General features: G+C 49.2%; 1 protein-coding gene across 15 annotated transcripts in view; it reads left to right on the top strand.

The window, feature by feature from the left end:
* The window catches only part of IKZF1 (IKAROS family zinc finger 1), a 101,494-nt gene that overhangs the window by 14,616 nt on the left and 73,827 nt on the right, over positions 1 to 13,051 (top strand). For all 15 annotated transcript variants that reach the window (XM_030307645.1, XM_030307646.1, XM_030307649.1 and 12 more), the window contains 2 exons: positions 1,054 to 1,107; positions 9,014 to 9,133. In XM_030307645.1, coding sequence (XP_030163505.1) covers positions 1,068 to 1,107; positions 9,014 to 9,133 — 160 coding nt within the window. In that variant the 5' untranslated portion in view covers positions 1,054 to 1,067. Of the gene's footprint in view, positions 1 to 1,053; positions 1,108 to 9,013; positions 9,134 to 13,051 lie in introns of those variants that run through there.

The raw sequence follows: 13,051 nt of genomic DNA on the forward strand, positions 1-13,051 counted from the left end.
ACAGAGGTGTGGTCCCCCCCGAACCAGAGGTGGCCTCATTTAGACTCATCAGATAGACTCCGTTTGTTGCTTAGAGAAGGCTCTGTCCCGAGCTGTCCAGCAGAGCGTAAATGAGCAGATTTGGTCGAGGTCCCCTCCTGGTGGCCACAGCTTTCCTACCCAAGGGGCCTCCAGGTGTCCCCTCCTAGCGCTCCCCAGACCTCCGAGGTCAGGCCAGGGCTGACGGGGGCTGACCCCTGCCCGGTGTGCCTGGCAGAGCCTTCCCTGTCACCCTCCAGGGCGGCTCTTCCCGCTTGGTTTTCTCTTCCTACACCAATCTGAGGAGCCCAGCCATGTGTCAGCAAAGAGGAAGGTTTGGGGGCTGCCCCAGCCCCGTCTTGCTGCCCTCGTGAGCCTCACTTCCTGCGTGAGCGCGCTGGCGATGTCTGAGGCAGGGTCCCTGAAAGAGTGGGGACAAAGACGGAAGCAGCCGCGTTGCCCATCTGCCAGGCTGGAGGTGTATTCATTATTGATGGAGGGAGGACGAGAGCCGCTCAGATATGCAGCCCTGCCTGGGTAAATGAGACATTCTTCAGCAAATTGCTTCGTTTTTTGATTGCTGAGTGTATGCGTGTCACCAAGCTGACTCAAGGTTCATCGATGCATGCTCAGTAAATTAGAAAGAACATAACTATGGATCAGCCAAGAGAATGAATTCTGTGCCTACAATGACCCAGGGCCATTTAATTTTCTGCTTAATTTTGTTGCAGTCAGTTTGCATTTTGGGTTATTATGCAGTAGGAAATTAACAATAAATAACAAATTTGGTCCTCCTGTGCTTGTAATGATATTTTTATCAATCTTTGTAATGCTGTTTTTAAAAGGATCAAGGTCTGTGCCAGTCTGATACTCCAGCAAGTATGTGAGGAGGAAAATGCATTCTTCTTGGTAGATAACCTTGTTGTTAAATGCATAGAGCTTCTATCTCTCTCTCTCTCTCTCTCTCTCTCTCGCTCTCTTCATATCTTATTAGTAATTTGCTTTAAACTAAAATCCCTTCCTCTTCTTTCTCAGATAACCTGAGGACAATGGATGCTGATGAGAGTCGAGACATGTCCCGAGTTTCAGGTGAGACCCTTGTGGGATATACTTGGATGGGGGCCTGTGAGGACAGCTCCACTGGGTGCCAGGAGCCCAGGCACTCGCCAAGCTCCCAAGAGAGGAAGACAGGCTTTCCTGCCGGAGGAAAGACCAGCGTGGAACTGGGGTTCGTGTTTTCTGCCAACTCTTAGAGTTCATCCCAGTTTGAGAACCTCAACAGAAAAATCTCCCAGATAAAATTAGTTTTCCTATGAAATCCAAGAGCAACCTGGAAAGGGTTCCATATAGGTTGATACTCTTTGGGAGGGTGGGGGGAAGGAAATGACTGCTTGATTTGCTCTAGACCCCAAACCCATGCCAAGGGTGGTGTTTGAGAGGGAGAGCGGGAGAAAGACAGCCGGAAAACACAATTTAGAGTATCTGTTAAGCTTTGCTCCCCTTTGCTCAACATTTTTTTGAGCCATATTGGATGTGGCTCTTCTCATCATGGGGACCCAGGACATGGAGTGGTCAGTATTGGGAGGTGAGGCCCAAGGGCCTATCACACACTGTCCCGCTAGGCGGTGTTGCACAGAATGACCCATCAGCCCATCTGGCAAAGCCTGTGTGGCTCCCGTGTTCCTAGGCGTGGGAAGCCCACTCTTTGTCTGGCCCTGTGTCTGGGCTTTGGGTTTTCAGTATTTTACCTTTTAGAACCTGCCAGGGTCACGGCCAATCCCGGGGTTGGCCTCTATGGGAGAATGGCCTGTCCTTGGCGGCTTGGCTGACCTGCCCCCACCCGTTTACAAGTTTTTATTGAATTCTGCGTCTCGGGACCAAACGTGTGACTGCTGCCCCACTTGGTGGATGTTCGCCCACTGGAGAGTGTGCAGGAGAGAAGGTTCGAGTTCACGCCGCAATCCCAGACGTCTCCCGCCTCCTCTGGCCCAGCTCCTCCTGTCATCCCGTCACTTGGCAAGCGTGGACTTAAACTCCCCAGGCTACCGAGAACAAGGCCAAGGCTAGCTTGTCGGCCCAGCCGTGCAGGAGCGTCACGTACGTGGGCGGAAGTGAGAACTGGCCGGCAGTTTGGCATTTCCCTGTGTGAACTACGTGGTACTGAAGGAGTTCTTTCTAGAGTTGCACCCACGAGCGGGCAGGGAGTTGACCCAGACGCTCCCTGCAGCGCTGATGCTAATGTCTAAAAACTTGGGCACACGGGCACACTGATTCAAACCGCTCTTGTGAACAAGGATGATGCAAAAGCTTCATACTGGAACAGGCCCAAGACACGTGCCCAAGTGAAAGCGGCGTTCAAGACAGTACGCAAAGCGCGATCCATTCTGTGAAATGAAAACAAATCACACACACCACACACACACTCAATCTACATGTTTGCATGTTGAGGAAAATTCTGGAGGGATAGTTAGCAATCTAGACTTCCCCTCTGGAGCTTGGTGATGGGAAGGAGGTCGGGCTGTGGAGGAAGAAAAGGGAGCCTTTACATCTTTATAGGCTTCATATCTACTATCTTGCTGTCTTTAAGGTCTGTTTGCATTTATGTCTCTCAGACACATTCTTTGATTCTGAAACAGGAGTACAACAACAGAAACAACAGAGAGGGAGAAAAAAAAAGATTGGCTCTTGGAAGCCTCCCATTGGCCTGGGGAAGCGGGTCCCACCCAGGATTGCCAGAGGCCTCAGGGAGAGGGAATTAGCTTGTCAAAAAGGCAGGATGTTAAAAACTTCCATAGACGAAGAGACCCTTTCATTGTTTCTGATTTCTCTTGGGTAACTTCTTTTCCTTTTAAGTTTATTTGTTTATTTTGAGAGAGAGAGAGTCCCAAGCAGGTTCTGAACTGTCAGCACAGAGCCCGACGCAGGGCTCAAGCCCACAAACCATGAGATCATGACCTGAGCCGAAGTCAGACGCCCAACCGACTGAGCCCCCCAGGCACCCCTCACTTAGGTAGCTTCTAAGGTGACACATGAATGAAGCCTCTGTCCTTTGAGGTCCCAGAGCCACAGCTGAAGGCCCCGACCCGGGTGGGCATCTCCAGAGTGTTTTGTCTCATATCTTGTCAACAACGATATCAAAAGCCTCGTTTTCCTCTCATTGTTTTCTTGCCCTTTACCATGATGCAAAACACTCAGGTTTTCTGGTTGCTGGCTTTTGAAAGTGGGCATTGGGGGAGGGGTGCAAGAATGAAGGGAGTCCCGTGGCCCAGGAAGGCCTGAAAAAGGAAACGCCTCTGTGGTCGAGAAGATTCCAGATCTGGTCTGAAATGTAGTCTGTATACACTCAGCAGAGGAAACGCTCCTTCCAAAACACGAATGGTGTAACCGGCAGCATTCTAAACAGCGAGCAGAGCATCTGAAGGGTTGTGCCATTTTCCCGAAAGATGGGAAGGACACTCTCTGCTTCTTGCTGGTTCTCCAATTCACACCTAATCACGTCGCTTTTTCTCGTCCATTTCTGAAATTGAGAGTAGTGACAGCTAGCTGTGGAATAAGGATGTACACTTAGTCAAACGGGAGTTGACATTCTCGATACGCTGAGGAACGTGTTAGTGAATCACCCTCTTTTCCCATAAAATTCTTCAATGTCAGGTTCTGTCTACAGGAAAGAAAAAACATAGACTTTCCAGGTTGAACCCTACGAAGTTGCCAGTTTCCTGGGTTCAAAAATGTTCCAGCATTGGCTGTGCCATGAGGGGTCAGCCTAGTATCTGTGAAATATTCACTTGAAAATCAAAGAAATTCTCAATATCGGACGTTTTTTCAAACTGCCTTGTTCTTTCTTGCTGGGGTTTTTTCCTAAATGTGGACTGAGCCCTGGTCAATGGGGTGTTGAGAGTAGATACTCAGCAATGTTACTGACTCACACCCACGATTTGAGACCAGGTTACTGAACAGGCTTAGCAGACAGTCTGCACGAGCAGTCTCTCCCTAACTTAAAAAAAAAATTTTTTTAATGTTTACTTATTTTTGAAAGAGAGAGAGAGAGAGAGGGAGAGCGAGCACAAGTTGGGGAGGGGCAGAAAGAGAGAGAGACACACAAAATCCAAAGCAGGCTCCAGGCTCTGAGCTGTCAGCACAGAACCCCATGCGGGGCTTGAACTCACGAACTGTGAGATCATGACCTGAGCCAAAGTCAGACGTTTAACTGACTGAGCCCCCCAGGCACCCCCGGGCTCTCCCTAACTATAGGGCACTTGTCATTCATTCTTTGGGCAAAGTTTTTTTTGGTTTTAGTTTTAGTTTTGGTTTTGGTTTTGGTTTTGTTGTGTGTGTGTGTGTGTGTGTGTATGTGTGTGTGTGTGTGTGTGTATGTGTGTGTGTGTGTGTGTGTGTGTATGTGTGTGTGTGTGTGTGTGTGTGTGTGTGTGTGTGTGTCTTCCTTCTTTGGCAATCTTTCCAAAATATTTTTGTGGCTATGCATTATTTTTTGCTTTCGTTTCTAAGAGAAGAGACAGCCCGTGGGAGAATAGGGATGGTGAGCCCTGTGTCCATATCTCATCTCTGTCCCCAACTGTGGGACCTGAGACAGGTTTCCTGCCTCTTGGACCACCATAGCATCCTCTGCAAAATGAGGGATGTGAACCAGTCGCCATTTAAGGGTCCTTGGGCTCCTATGACCCTAAAGCTACTTTGGATGTCTTCTTAATGGTCTTTGTAATGTTTGTTGGAACAGGGAAAGAAGTATTGTCCACAGGCATACATAATCTGCTTAGGGAAATGAGCCTCATATACTGAAGTGTGTGAGCGGAAATGTGCCTCATAGTAAATCACATTGATTGAATGTCTACCTTTAGGAAACACTGCCCCAAGCATTCTTCTCTTTTCAACTTTACACGCACCCGGTGGTGAAGATACAGGTACCATTTTCTTTTCCTTTTTTTAAAAAAATTTCTTAACATTTATTTCTGAGAGACAGAGAGAGACAGAGCACAAGTAGGGGAGGGGCAGAGAGAGAGGGAGACATAGAATCTGAAGCAGGCTCCAGGATCTGTGCTGACAGGCTGACAGCAGTGAGCCTGATGTGGGGCTCAAACCCACGAACCGTGAGATCATGACCTGAGCTGAAGTTGGATGCTTGGCTGGCTGAGTCACCCAGGCGCCCCCCAGCTACCATTTTCAATTTGCAGAGCTGAGACTCGAGAATTTCAGTGAGTGACCAGAAGTCTCACAGGAAGCCAGGCAGCGTGCTGGGTTGCAAGCTTGTTCACTATTCAAGACTTGGGAATCTATATTCTGAGTTTTTATTTACTCCCAGGAATTACATTCCTCTGGGTCATTGTATATAAAAACCACTCTTGGGCGCCAGGGTGGCTCAGTCGGTTAAATGTCTGATTCGGCTCAGGTCATGATCTCGTGGTTCATGAGTTCGAGCCCTGCGTCGGCCTCTGTGCTGACAGCTCAGAACCTGGAATCTGCTTCGGATTCTGTGTTTCCCTCTCTCTCTGTGCCTCTCCTACTCCCTCTCTCTCTCTCTCTCTCTCTCTCTCTCTCAAAAATAAACATTTTAAAAAATTGAAAAAAAACCACTCTTGCATTCGTGAGATGGGGAATCACAGACCTTTGTTGGATGAATTATAATCTACCTGAGAAATTAAATTAACTGGCTTCTGATAGGCAAATTATACAATTTTCTCATCTAATTTGCCCAAAACACTTCTCACAGATTACCTGTGCTTTATTTAAAGCAGAAGCAGTAGGAAGATTAAATATAAAGCGGTAAGAAGTTTCTTTCATTTTTCTAGCAAAGTGAAATTATACTTCCCCTCCTAAATGATTCCATGAAAATAATAACCGTCCTATGGACAGTTTTATGTGCCGTCGTGTCTCTGAGCGTGAACTTAGGAGAGGTACAGGCACTTGGCACGACACGGACCTCGTGTTTCTGTGGCTTGCTGACGTGAGCAGAACAGGTTCCCTAAGCTTCTTGGATAGATTAGCATTCACACACATTATTTTTCCATCTTCAACCAGCCGTGGGAGATAGGCCAAAATCAGGTTTTTAGCCTCATTTTACTGTCTTGAAGGGGTGACTTATGCCATGTTTCTGTTGGAATGATATCCTGGTTCAAGTGACTTCTGGTCACCCTGCCTTAATGTTTGGGATGTGTTGACCTAATGACCTTAGTTGTGTACCTTTTATACTCCTCCCGTGGTTTTGCGTTTTAAATGGCTAACCGGGCAAATTTGGTTAAAAGCGACCCACACAAAAAGCTTTGCTTAACAGGAAGGCTTTCACAAAGCGCTGAGTGTTCATCGTAGAAACCTCCCACAGGGAGAGAACCTAAGGACCATTGGGCACAAAGGATCGTGGGAGTGATTCATGTCTTAGCGGCCGCCCAAACTTTGGGGGCTTTTAGGCGACTCGGACCACCTCTTGAAAACTCTCAGTGAGTGAAGGCGAGTCCAGGCCGTGTGACAGCAGAGCCCTCGGCGGGGAGGTGAACATATCCCCCTCTGCTCGCCACCAGGTCTGACTTTGTGCACCACTGTATACACCAGGGGTGAGTGTTTACTGCGCCTTCTCCCCGGGTTGTCTGTCCCGTGTAGAATCATCATCCCCACTGCTCTCTTGGTGGCATTTTCTCCCCCATGCAGGAAACAGTGGGAGGGCTGAGACTCAGGATGACGGGCACTGGAGAGCTGGCATTTCGCTCAGTGCCGGAGCCCGACCAGACCCACAGAACTCGTAGGGGGAGCATCTGTTATATGAGCATCTTCAGTGTCGTGTGGTCGATCTTGTTCCCCAATAAACAGAGCAGTTAAGGGACCAAAAGAGTCATCGAGGGTTACTTGCACGTCCTGTAGCATCAGAGACCACGTTCCTTCATTGGGTAAGTCCTGATTCTTCTTCTGAGAGCATCATGGGATATCTCAAAGGGAGGTATCACAGAGAATATAAACAGGTGCATAAAGATTAGTTCCTCAGTCCCCCACGCCCACCCCATGATAACGACAGCTGGTTAATCACAAGGACACACGTGCGCACCGCCTCGCTCACTCTGTTATGCACATTTAACCTTTGGGTCCGTTGGTTCAGCCAGGGGTCTCCACCGTCTGTTCTGGGGGGTTTGTCAGGAGGTCTTTGAGAAGGCAGGTGGCCTTCCAGCCTCCCCACCCTGCAGTGTCCCCACTTTACACGCAGAAGATTGGTTTTGTATATCGAAGTTCCATGTAAGATCCGTCTTAGCAAAAGAAGGAGGAGAAAGAAAAGGAAGAAGGGGAGGAGGAGGAGAAAAGGAGGAAGGAGAAGGAGGAGGAGCAGAATTGTCCTCTGACCACCCCCTGCCGTTCTCAGAGTCTGAAAACCATTGCTCTTGGCTGTCATAAGGAGAAACCAGTTATCAGCTGACCCGTTTCCCTCCCGCGTTCTCCTGCTCAATGGAACGCACCTGCCCTCCGTTTCTCTTTGGCTTTCTGTTTTCTTGGGACATCCTCGCCCACCCCGTCGTTAACGATTCGGGTTGTACTGGCTCTCCAGACACACCCAGTAATGCTCTGTGTGAAAACATGCTAACTGCAGCGACCACAGCCAAGCATTTGTGTGCTCTGCGAGGATGTCCTTCGCCTGCGAAGCCAGGTCACCAGCCCTGCCAGTGAATGTGTCACCCCCGCCTTCCACTTTTCTGTTAACCTCCTTGAAGGTCTTCGTCTCCATCGGGGTCCTGCAGCCACTCTGATGGGTTATTTTGCATCAGCGTCGTTTCGTGCATGTGGTCTGTGTTGCCTAAGCCAGTTTTAAGTTGTGTCTAGAAGGTTGGAAGGGACAGGTGCTTCAGTTTCAAGGGAAACAAGAGGGTTTTCTACCAGTCATGGCTTCCCAGCGCTGGGTTTTTGGGAGTCGGAGGGGAGGGTGGGTTCCCCAGTGGGGGAGCCTCTAGTTAAAGGTAATTCTAATGGGGTCAGAATAGATCTAGCCATCCTGTAAAATCCGATTTCATTTGCTGAGTCGCACTTGGCAAAGGAGAAGCGACTTTTCAGTTGTGCGGATCCTTTTGCTGTATTTCAAAGTAAGAATTCCACGGAGAGAATCGTGGTCCCAGGAGGCATTGGATTCCCTGTTGCTTCTCTTTCCAAGCCTGCACTCCCCGCCAGGTGGAATCAAATCAGGCCACTGGCAGAATATTCCCTGGCTCTCTAAAAGGCAGTGAACAGCCCCAGCACGTGTAGCTCTGAGCAAGATAATCAGTCAGCTGACCTTTAAAACAAATTAATAGGAAGGTGGGAAGAAGCCTGATTGCGGGAGGGTAGGTTGGAACCAGCTTACAGGAAAGAATGTGAGCTAGTCTTCAAAATGTAGATGCCTGAGCACTGAGTGGCTCAGGCAGTTGGGCATCTAACTCTTGATTTCGGCTCAGGTCATGATCCCAGGGTTGTGGGATCAAGTCCCACATCGGGCTCTGCACTGAGCATGGAGCCTGTTTAGGATTCTGTCTCTCTCTCTCCCCCTCTCTCTGCTCCCCCCCCTGCTGCCCCCTCTCTCTCTAAAATAAATAAAAATAAATAAATAAATAAATAAATAAATAAATAAATGAAATTTGAACGTAGGTGCCGTTGGACCCAGGCGCAAAACTTCCGGGAGTTTATACTGTGACGATTGTTGAGAGCATGTGCAAAAGTTGGCCTCTGGGATGTTCATCACAGTGTCGTTTAAGAGGACAAAAGATGGAAAGCCATATACATTCAAAACGAGAATAAAGGATGTAAATAAATCCTAGTGTGGCCATGCGATGGGGTATCACACAGATGTCCTAAATAAGGCTGTGGAAGTCTGGTCACTGGCAGGGAGCAGTGATCGTGAGCGTGTCTGAAAAGTACCATTGATTTGGGTGGACTAGACCACCCCATATCATCCATAATATAGAAATCTATGTAAATCACCCCCCTTGGCAGTCACCACGATCCCAGACACTCAAGCTGCTACTTGCCTCCCCAGGGAAGGAAAGCCCCCCGGTGAGTGACACTCCGGATGATGGGGACGAACCGATGCCCGTCCCCGAAGACCTTTCCACCACGTCTGGAGGACAGCAGAGCTCCAAGTCGGAGAGAGGAGCGGGTGAGTCGGCCGGCCGGGCGTCCCATTGGCGGGCTGTGGCACACTCTGTTCCCCTACCACCTAGGTCCCTTTGTCTCCTTCCACAGTCCTTGGTCAGGCGGTTGGGATCATCTTACCTGCCGTTTCCCCTCAACCACCATGTTAGGAAGACGTGGGGTAAAGGTCACCAAGGTGGGGCCCTCATGTGTGCGGGAGGACAGACAGGTCACCGTGGCTGTGACACTCACATGCAGGGGCCAAAGAGCACAGTGGGAGAGCACCCCCCATAGTGCTGTCTCCTGCCTTCGGGGTGCCGCAGAAATACCCGGTTTTATGGGCTCTAGGTAGTGACGATCATACATTGTATGCGTTATGGCAGTAGGGTGAGTTAGCGTGAGAGCTTCGGTTTAGAAGAAACCAAGTCTGCCCATTTTATGTTGACCCTCTCAGCTGTGTGTCTTAAATGCCAAATTTAATGCAAAATAGAAAATTTTAAATGTTACAAAAAGCCTTTTGTCACATGCCTTTTCCATAAAGAGGTTTGGAAGTTTCCACAGTCCCTGCCATGGTTAACTTCCACGTTACAGTTCACGTTTGGAAAGTCCGGTCTCCCCTCTTGGTTTTATAGAACGGAGGTCCCAAGAAGTTCAGCAAAATAACTGAGGTCAAAAACGGAGTCAGAATCAGACTCAATTTCTAACTCAAAGACTAGTTTTCACACTTTATACCGTGTTCTCACGAGATAATGAGTCAACAGTTCCCTAGAATACCTATTTTCTCTTTCTTTTTTGGAAGTAAAAAAAAAAAAAACAAAAAACTGTGATATTGAGAGCCATGTATTTGCACAAAAGAGTGTCACGTAGGGGACGCAGGTGGAAACAAGGAGGCATGGATCCCATGTGGAGAGGCTCTGGAAGCACCCACAGCCGAGGACGGCGATGTGTGTGAAGGTCTCGGGGTTCTGGAAACCACCGCAGCTATCTTTCTATAGGACATCCTGATGTAGTAACCAAGAAACGCATTTTGTGTTATTTCCATGTGTCTTAGAAACCAGGAAGACTCTGGGTATAAGGGTTCTTTTACAGAAAAAAATAGCTACACAATTCGTGGTGCAAACAGACAAGGATAGTGGCCAAATCCACTCGTTCGAGATGAACCAAGGAAACAAGTACATTTATGACGTATTTTTCCTATTAGACTGTGGCCACTGGGCGTGGGGGAGTGGGTGGGAAGAGAAACAGTTCTGGATTTTCCACATCACTTCTGGGATTCCCAAAGTTTGGACACAGAAGAGCCCGCTGCTTTGTCGTTGACACATTTATTTTTAAGATCAAGTCGTATTGGTGTATCACGTACAGTGCTAACTAAGCAGTTCCTTTGAAAACACATTGACATAAATCAAAAAGCCAAATTTCAAGCCAGTGGTGGCACACATGTATGATGAGGGTTTGCAAAGATGACACCCGAATAGCTAATGTTGGGGACGGCCCTGCATCGCACCCCCCCACCCCCGTCCTGCCGTCCTGGAAGCAGCCAGTGAGGTGGGTACTGTTCTCTGCATTTTGGACTGTGGCAGGCGTGTGCTTTTGACCTACCTGGGACACAGAGGAAATCAGGTGGCTACGTTGCCACCAACCGTTCCAATGAACCCGGAGCCCAGACATCAGCATCAGGACTCTGAAGTCGTCGTGGGTTAACCAGTGAGCGCTCCCTGCTTTCTTCGCCACTGCCCCAATAGTTGGCTGATTCCCGGAGAGCAGAGGACAGCATGGAATGTACTTGGCATAGGTCAATACACACTCCTTACAGGTGCCTTCACGATATTCTAGATGTACCTCTTGTCAGATTCCAGTTGCTGGGGACCTTTCCCTAGTACGAGGCCACCAGGCTGCTGGCGGGCACTCCTGACTCCTTCCCAGGCTGGTTTGCTCGGCTGAGGCTTGAGCTCTAGAGGCTAGTGTGCCCTGGGCAGGTGTGGTGTGGAACTGGGGCTGGTCCGTAGTTCCCTGTGGTCTCCCACCAGTGGTCCCTTGCCACGTGCGACAGGATTTTTTCATCTGCTTCTCCTACTGGGATGAAGTTTGTGACAGATGAATTCCAGAATTGTAAAATTTAAGACACCTGGAAAGCCTCTCTGGCTTGGCTTGTAAAGAGTGGTTGCTGTAGCCATAACAGGGCCAGGCAGGGAGATCCATTGGAAGGGGGGTGCCGAGACGCCGTTTCGGAGAGCCAGCACTCCCCTGGAGGGGCTAGAGGTCAAAGCCGGTTATGGATCGCTGCCAGGAAGCCAAGAAATGCAGAAGCGTGGAAGCCGCTCAAATGCGCAAGAGGGGAGGGGTCTGAGGAGCAGTTAGCGAGAGCGAGAATTCCAGAAGACCAAGCACAGGGAGGCATCGAGGCAGTCGGTTCTTCTCCGCGGCATCTGAGTTTTAGAAACCATGCTTTAGGATTTTTGTAGGAAACCAACTAGCATTAGCGTGTGCTGATAGGTTGTTTCTGGAAGTGACTTGTCATACGTGGCGTTAAACAAATTAAGTGTGCAAGTGGCAATAGGAGATGATGAAAAAAAAAACCCGGGGGGTTGTAGATGGGAGGATGGGGGAGGTGCGTTTGAAGCCCTGTGTCATCAGCTCCACGGGAAGAAGCCAGAAGAGCAGAGGGGTGTTGGAGGGCAGACAACAGGAAGTGAGAAACAGCCCCTCCCTTCACCGAAGGAGTGAAGTGTCTTTGTTGAGCGCTGGTCCCATAGAAGGAGTGGCAAGTGGCGAGGGCCGGTGGCGCAGGGGGAAGGCTGCAGAGTCAGAGAGGATGCTTCTCACGTCCAAAGCCGAGCCTTTCTCGCGGCCGGCCGTGTGCCTCTGGCCAGACTTTCACCACCTTGGAGCCTGTTTCCTCATTTTCAAGAGGCAACAGCGGTGAAACTCATCTCATTTCCAGGGCTTCCAGGGTTACATGAAAAAATAGAAACCTACTTTGCTGAAGACGGAGTGGCAAAGGCAGAACGTAAAAAGGACAGTTAAAAAGCAGAAAAAGGAAGCAATTTGTGCAAAGCAGATCTTGTAAAGATTGATGAGACAGAAAGACCGCCCTGTGGCTGGTCTGCTGGAGGGAAGGGAAAGAGAAAACAGGTAACGTTTGGGGCCCCGAGGACAGAAGGACAATTTATTGATAATAATAAAAAAAAAATTGACCCAAGGAATAGGCAAACTGAAAATAGAACCCAAATAGAGGAATTAGAAGAGAGCTCGGGGGCGCTGGCCACTGCCCGACCCAAGTGGAAGGACAAATGGCCAGATGCCCCAAAGGTGCAAACTCTTTGGCGATAATGGCCCCCTGGCAGCTCTGCTTTAAGAGAGACCATGGGCCATGGCTTCCAGTAATGTTGCCCTTCAGGGGTAGACACGTCGAATCTCAACCCTAGTCTCGGACAAATCGGTGGGGAGTGGTAGAAACCAACCCCGCCCAGTGGAGAGAAGTGGCAACCCTAATTTTTTTTTTAAAAAACTGTTTTAAGTTTATTTATTTATTTTGAGAGAGGCAGAGAGAATCCCAAGCAGGCTCCGCACTGTCAGGGTGAAGCCCGCTGCGGGGCTTGAACTCATAAAATGTGAGGTCATGACCTGAGCCAAAACCAAGAGTCAGGTGCTTAACCGACTGAGCCACCCAGGTGCCCCAGAGGTTCTACATTTCATTCCTTCACCCAGTGTTGGAGGAACCCTGGAGGACCATGTAGAAATATGGCCTCCTGGATTAAAGAGACAGAGAGAGAGAGAGATGGGGACCAGATGTCACAGGAGTATGGCTACAGCTCTTACGTGCCTCCATTTTATTCTGGGCCCGAGTAAGAGGTAACAGAGACGTGAAATGTAACTTGGAGAATTGAAGTTGGACACAGAGGAGAACTTCCGGGCGGGGAGGGATGTCGTCTTCTTCATGGGA

The sequence above is a fragment of the Lynx canadensis genome, chromosome A2 (assembly GCF_007474595.2).
Source record: "Lynx canadensis isolate LIC74 chromosome A2, mLynCan4.pri.v2, whole genome shotgun sequence".
Taxonomy (NCBI): Eukaryota; Metazoa; Chordata; class Mammalia; order Carnivora; family Felidae; genus Lynx; species Lynx canadensis.